We start from the raw sequence: 7458 nt of genomic DNA, 5'->3' as shown, positions 1-7458 counted from the left end.
CTGGACTGAGCGCAACTGCCATGGCGGTCTTTCCTCCCCTACACATATTATCAGGGAAAGCTAAGGGTTTGACAATTTCCACTCGACAACACGTACATGGAATGGCCTAGAAGCGAGATGTTTGTAAGGGAACGCTCGCGGCAAAATTCAAGTACGTCCACTGCCATAGCAGAGTATGTCATAGGTTCTGCATGAGGAGAGGATCCGTGATTTCTGAGATCCTTGCCATCATCTCAAGCCTGTTCGACGATAGTTGGGTCACGATAAGGACTTACAAGAGCATAAATTGGTCTGCCCAAGTCCCGTAAAAATGCTTTCGTAAGAGATAGCCAATTCCTCTTCATACCACTGATGATGAGCGAATTTTTGAGTGAAGGTCTGGGTTTAGCGTAAAGTTTAGTCTCACAAGAGGCCATGTAGAATTACTAGCGGCTTGTCTGTTTCGTTCCCGTTTGGTGGCACGAGCTTGTCATATTGAAGGGGTACTGGAGTTACTATCCCAGAGTGAGATGTTGAGAGCAGCCTGATAAATGTAATACGAGTAGAATTCGGTAGTAGAGATTTTGTGCGCTTTATGCGGGGGGAAATAACTGGGGATATTCTCATGAAGGGCAAGGTGGAGGATGGAGACGACAACCTATCCGAGAAACCGGAGGGCTATTCGCGACCAACGCGGGACACACGTCCCCGCGTCAAATCATACAGAGTGACGCGTCGACAGGCATTCTGAATTCTTCAAAGTTCAATCATTATACAATTGAACTTGAACGCTTATTTTCTCTATTCCAGTCGTACTGTTACTGTACATCATCTGGCGATAAACGGATATCCGAAGCCTGCAAGAGCGAAGGCTCAAGGAAGTATTCACTGCTCACAGGAGACTAGGCTAACTCTCATTTCTTTAACTGCTCATGCCGTGCTCTTCTATGCCATCCAAATTCTGCTACTCCGTTTGAATCCAAAAACTGTCCTCTCATCCTCATCACTTGTACCACTACAAAGGTGTACGAAGATGCTCGTAGACGATTCGGATTTTATCGTAAGGTTATCCTTCCATCACGCGCTCAGCAAAGCAAGATTGAGTTCTTCGTCTATCCGTAGATTAAGCGAAAACGCAACCGTGCAGGGCCGAATGCTCCTCTCCTTGCATCGTTGAATCTCCCAGTAAGGAATGTTCGTTATCGTCGGCCTTACTCCAACGCTAATACGTTATTCCAGCAATCTAGCCGTACGGCACATATTGCGGTTGACCTTGCTCCTCTTACCTTACAAGAACAACATTTGACGTATAGACAACCGTCTCTACCGAAAAAGCTTCTTGACGTAGATCTTGCGCCGATAACTGTCGAGAGCTTTTTGCGGTGGTCCGCTCAAACACCGACGGAAACACGGAAGCAAAGACATCGACGCAAGATCAAGTTAATGTCTGACCATATAAGACGAGGTTGTAATCTCGCAGACGACAGGAGACACTCGGCTTTAAGCGTTGCTGTGCGTCGTCCCCATCAGTACGCTCGACGTTTCCCTACGGGAGACAAGGTTATGAATTCCCTCACTGCATTTCATACCACAAGACCTCGAACGTTCAAGCGGAAGGAAGGAACGCTTGCTGGGCGTCTCCTTACTGCTGCGGTGCTCTCTCATGTTGAGCCAATACACCACATCGTTGATCCATCAGTGGATGCGCATACATGCACTCGCATCCCTCTTCTATTTGGTCGCGCTGATCATGCATCTTCTGTCCCACCGACGCACTGTTCTCCACAACTGAAACCAGATGACCCACGAAAATCTGTTCGGTTCTGCGTCCAAGGGAGCGGCTTCAATATCTCGGACGAGATTTCGCACCCATCGATCCCACCTCGAATGCAGCTCGAGAAACCGATATCAAGCTGGATGCCTAATTCCCTTGCGCGGAATATTGAGCCTTCCAGCAAACGTCGCAAACTCTCGCTCGGACTTGCCAAGGATGTCAACGAATCTGAGTCTAACCAGGTGCTACGCAATGTCATTCCGTTTACTCTCGTGCCATTGCAGCTACATGAGGCACAGTTGCATAAAAGGTTCATCTCTATTGACACTGTCCATTGAGTCCAGATACTAAAGAACTAGATGAACTTTATTTCAGGCGGCAGCTATGTGCGACAAATGACGTGTCCGAAGCGTCATTTCGTAAAGGTGACCAATCGAAACGTACCGACTATACCCCGTTTCCTCTGGTTTTGATCACTGCCAATATGAAGCGTGCGAGGTGCAGAGATGGGGTATCTCGTGCTTGTGAAAGCAGTGAACATACCCAGAAATATATCGCGAACTCGTCTTCGTCGCCTCATTCCCTTGTTGGCGATACTTGTCTAGAGGCTTCGCCATCGTCGGTGTTATCTGGGCACGGTCCTGATACCATCTTTGGAGAATGCACAAGATTTTCCTGTCCTCCTGCCGTTGTACCCCTGACACCTACCGGAGAGTCGCATGGTTCTACGTCTTCCGTAAATTATTCTATGGACACGAGAAATTTCGCTAACAGACTACACCTTTAGGTTGACTCATGCAGACAATACTCAGATGTTGTCGACCCTGTGACATCAAGAATTCAATCATCGCCATGCATACATCCTGCCCTCATAGGCGACTCCCAGATTGAGAAAGAAGATGAAGCCGGTGTACGTTCCATGAGACAGAACCAGGAAAAAACTGCATCTAGCGGTGGACCATCGACGTCTCGTAAGAAACTCAAGCCACTCGGCTCATACTTAGACACTTTTGCAGAGACGGCACGAAATGTAACGCTTCTAGAGCTCTCTGCGCATGCAGCCCATAAGCCAAATACTTCCCATCGACAGTACAGCGCTCGGAAGCTGCGGAATAGATGCCGTCGACATACCACACTGGTAACCTCCGGGCGAGTGGAAAAACCTTCTCATTATCGACGGCGAGACCGGGATTTATCACCGTGCCAGTAACCACGTCCGTCCATGCATTCTGTGTAATATGCTGTTTGACTTTACATAGACGCAGATTTGTGCTCGTGAGGCTTTGACACCTTCAACATATTCTTGCATCCACAGTCTTGTACTGGTAGAGATATGGACTGTGTTGTAGCGCTAGCAGGACAAGCCGGAGTAGATGCGACTGGTAGGATGTGCATATCGCAAATGCCCTGTTCTTAGTATGGGATGTCCGTTTGTGTACAGTCGTAAACTGCACCAGTCGCTCTTAGACACTATTTTATTCCAAATGACCCTAAGGGAAAATTTGGTCTAGAGCAATTGCAACGAGACGCTTACGTAATATAGGAGGCTGCACACCTTGCACGTGCCGCCCGTGATTCCATCTTAGGACGTAGACGGGACGACTCCTTTCATTGCCGTTATTCCTTCGTAAGGCGTGCGGCCGTGCTTTACAACGCAACCAATCTTGCGCCCTCGCGGACAATAAAAGGGAACCAAAAAAAGTAATCCTGCCCTTTTTGTGCGTCCTTTCGAAGGATTTAAGGAGTTTTCATTGGTATCTGGCTCAAATACATTGCTTGGCTCTTGCTTGCATGTCAATTATTGTGGGTATATTGTTTGGGAAGACTTAGCAAAGTGGTTAGAATGCAGTTCCTCATGACATAAACTGATATGTAATGCCACATACTTCAGATGCTCTTACTACTTCAAAATTTGCATTTTTCATTGCAGGAGCTCCAAAGTGACTGACCACAGGTCAGATGTGGTAGGAGCTCCCACGATCATTGCGATAAAGCATTACTCGAAATCAATGATAAAGCAACCATGCATAAGCATAGGTATACTGCTAGTATTTTATGAAGTACAACAGAGACATCTTTTTTACTAACCCCATCCCAAAGATGGTCCCCAGTCAGTAAGCTTATAAAATGACAGAACGGAGACATCTCTTTTTAAATGAGAGGAATCTCTAGCTCGCATTCTTTGCAAACGCTGTTGATTTGCAATGGGCGTTGTGAACCGGCGCCACTGGCGCCTCTCCACCCCAAGTTTTATTGAATCGTTGATTCCCTGCTAGCCGTACCTCGTGACCGCGACTATATCCGCGTGAAGCCCTGTGAAGCCGGATGAGCGCTAGATACTCTCCGCATTCTGTTCGCATCGCAACCGTTGTCTAAAGCTCAGACAAGTCCACGTCTACTTTACCTCTTAAGGGTTTTAAGGCGTTCTCCACTAACTTTACTAATATACTTGGTTCTTGTTTCTGCGACACAATAGTCAAGAACCGAGTCTAAGTTATGTGGAACGACCGCTATAACTCAGATGATCAACGTAGGTACGCACCGCCGCCTGGACCACCGGGAGATTCAGGGTAAGTCGTGTACACATGTGCCCGGTATGATATGACTGGAATCGCTTCGTAGATACGGATTTCCGTCGCCGTAAGTGGTACCAGTGCGCCCGGTACAGGTCGAACTTGACGAATTGCTTAGAGACTTCCCACATACGTCGCGCGACTACAATCCGGCGTATTTACCGCATCCCGGAGCACCCCCCAGAGGGTACGTTTAATTTGAAACAGTGAAGGCTCTGGCGTCCTAATGAGTGCGTGAAGTTCTAGCCCGTTTGCGCCGCCGCCAGGGCCGCCTCCTGGTATGTCAGGATACCCGGGAGAAGAACACCATCTGCACCACCACCACCATCATCATCATCACGAAGGAGGATTTGCACCTCCACCAGGCCCGCCTCCTGCCATCCCCCCCAGGCCGTTGTCCAACTCATATGCGCCACCACCAGGTCCTCCTCCTCCACATCACTACGCTCCCCCTCCCGGTGCTCCTCCGGGACAATACGGCCCGCCGTCTAGTCAGTATGGATCACCCCTAGGTCCTCCTCCTAGATCGTATGGTGGATATGCGCCGCCGAGTAAGGTCTAATTCCAGTCGTGACGATAGGAAGAAGCCCTGACGATTAGCATAGCCGGTCCTCCTCCTAGGCCTCCAGTTGAGCACCAGCGTTATGGGCCGGTATTTGAGGGGCAGGACCACTCCAGACAACAGCCTTTTTTCCAATACTCGCAGTGTACCGGGAAAAGGAAGGCTCTATGCGTGCGTACTTCATAGTCATTAGCAGAAGAAGGGCAGGCATCAGGCTAACGGGCGTTACGTAGATTGGTATTAACTATATTGGTCAATCTGCGGAGCTCCACGGATGCATTAATGATGCACACAACATGAGACGTTTTCTTATCAGTAAGTATATCATTCTTCACGCGCGAAGGATCTATAACTTAGTATGCTACGTGTTTCTCATTAATGGCTGTGATCTAGACGAGTACGGATATCGGGAGAATGACATCGTCATGCTCACTGACGACCAGGCGGATCCACGATCAATCCCGACTAGAGCCAACATGGTAAGCTCATCTGTGACTACTATTCGTTTGAGAAATCTGATAGTTTGAATGAGGGCTTCAGATCGATGCATTACAATGGCTTGTGCGCGGTGCGCAGCCACACGACTCGCTCTTTTTGCACTGTATGGTATAGCTTCTCTTACCACACTCTTCCTTTTGACAATACCCTCTGTAGACTCCGGTCACGGTGGTCTTACGAAGGATCTTGACGGAGACGAAGAGTCTGGGTATGACGAGGTGATCTATCCTGTGGACTTCCAAGCAGCGGGACAGTTGGTAGATGATGTATGCCTTCCGTATACCACATGGGCCTTCGCTTTCTGACATTCCGAGCCTTGCGAGTAGGATCTGCACAACATAGTTGTCAAGGCCCTCCCACCTGGATGCCGCCTGACTGCTATCTTCGACGTGCGTTCCTCTACTTTCCGATATATGACCGCTTATTGATATTGAGGTGTCGCGGTCAGTCGTGTCACTCCGGATCGGTTTTAGGTAAGATGACTCTCCAGTCCTTCATCTTAATTACCGTGGCCGCTCACGGATCCTTCAGATTTGCCATACATGTATAATCATGAGGGGAAAATCAAAGAGCCCAATCTGGCCGCAGAAGCTGCTCAAGGATTATTAGGTGCCGTCAGTTCTTACGCACGAGGGGACATTGTACGTGATTTTCATTCGGATAGTGTTCCGGGTATGACTCGTAGGCCTTCTGTGTAGATGGACGCATTTGGCTCTATTTCAGGAATCGTGAAAGGGGTGTCGGGCTTTCATAGTGGTGCTCGGGAGAGGAAGCAGCAGACTAAGACGAGTCCTGCCGATGTGGTTCGTGCAGCTCATGACATGTCACCTGGGGCGATTTCTCATTGTATTACATGACAGATTTGCTGGGGTGGCTGCAAAGACCAACAGACTAGCGCAGACACATTTGAGGGAGGCCAGGCAGTAGGCGCAATGAGCTATGTGAGTAGTCTATCAGGGTCCGCCAGAATAAATCCTGATCACGGTTGCAGGCCTTTATAAGTGTCTTGAGTTTGTCCCCCATTGCTTTCGTGTGTCATGCGAGGCTCATATTCTTTCCAGGCCAAAATAAGCACCAGAGCTATCAACAGCTACTCGTCAACGTTCGGTACGTACCATCGGATATAGCTCTTTATCCTGTACGATGCCTCCCTTCTGACCCATCTCTTCAGCGAGGTTTTATACGGAAAATACAGCCAGAAACCACAGCTATCGAGCTCTCATCCCATGGTGAGTCGATTACTGACATTCTCTGAATCTTGTTCACATAGTCTTCCTCTAGGACACGAATTTGATGTTCATTTGTTGAATGGCAGACGTTGATACAGCTGTACAATTGTACCAATGTGTTTAGACCTACGAATATCAGAGCCGATGAGGACTTGTATGATTTTGTTTCGCAACTTGTCATCGTTCTTCGCCGTACTGGGAACGCTATAAATGTAAAGAATAGATATTCTTGCGCGAGGCGGACGAGAATAGAGTGTAGTGTATCCGGGGCTCCGCGGCAACGACGCTTTTTTTAAACCAGCCAGGAGCGGGCCGTGTCCTCGGAGGTTGTACATGCCGTTTACCTGTACGTGACGTCGACCACTAGAGCAGGCAGCGCAGATCTTGACCGGCTCCGCATTGAATGACAAGGAAGAATGGATGCGGGGTATGCGGGGTAGAGAAGAGGACGTGCCTTGACATCCCACCCGAGAGGCGTCGGGGGCAATATGTGTGACGTTGTGGGCCACACTGACCATTACCTCCGACTCTTCATACGCGAGGACTATCGCGGACGATCAGCAGCAAGACGGTCACGCAAAGGGAGAATGAATCATCTTTTTGCTCCCCCTTGATCCACAGTTGCTTTTTGGGGGCGGCTGCATGACCGTCGGTAATGAATCGGACCGGAAGTCGCTAGCGCAGCACGTACGCCGTACAGTCTGATCAACGCGGTCGCAGATGGTGAAGACGTCGGAGTCGGAGTCCCGTTCCAGTGTTGCACCCTGGAGGGCGCTTTGGTTTTATTCGGCGGTGAAGGGCCGCGAAAGGAGCGCACCGGAACGCGGACATAGTGAGGCGAGA

General features: G+C 49.2%; 2 protein-coding genes across 2 annotated transcripts; both read left to right on the top strand.

The window, feature by feature from the left end:
• Positions 1-1012: 1012 nt before the first annotated feature.
• Positions 1013-2091, top strand: FIBRA_06395 (uncharacterized protein; the record flags this gene model as incomplete). The annotated part of the gene is made up of 3 exons (XM_012328121.1): positions 1013-1039; positions 1102-1164; positions 1219-2091. The coding sequence occupies 3 exons, from the start codon at positions 1013-1015 to the stop codon at positions 2089-2091; spliced, it is 963 nt and encodes a 320-aa protein (XP_012183511.1).
• Positions 2092-4249: 2158 nt separating this feature from the next.
• FIBRA_06394 (uncharacterized protein) lies at positions 4250-6694 on the top strand (the record flags this gene model as incomplete). The annotated part of the gene is made up of 18 exons (XM_012328120.1): positions 4250-4323; positions 4376-4393; positions 4445-4513; positions 4573-4877; positions 4932-5059; positions 5122-5203; positions 5282-5367; positions 5429-5489; positions 5543-5652; positions 5713-5775; positions 5835-5859; positions 5918-6027; positions 6085-6189; positions 6247-6327; positions 6378-6396; positions 6448-6493; positions 6558-6615; positions 6668-6694. 18 exons carry the CDS (start codon positions 4250-4252, stop codon positions 6692-6694), a joined length of 1467 nt encoding a protein of 488 aa, XP_012183510.1.
• Positions 6695-7458: the final 764 nt, after the last annotated feature.

This window comes from Fibroporia radiculosa (genome assembly GCF_000313525.1).
Source record: "Fibroporia radiculosa TFFH 294 genomic supercontigs, scaffold6826, whole genome shotgun sequence".
Classification (NCBI taxonomy): domain Eukaryota; kingdom Fungi; phylum Basidiomycota; class Agaricomycetes; order Polyporales; family Fibroporiaceae; genus Fibroporia; species Fibroporia radiculosa.
Note: the sequence above shows the minus strand (reverse complement) of the source record. Positions and strands in the feature narration are given on the sequence as shown.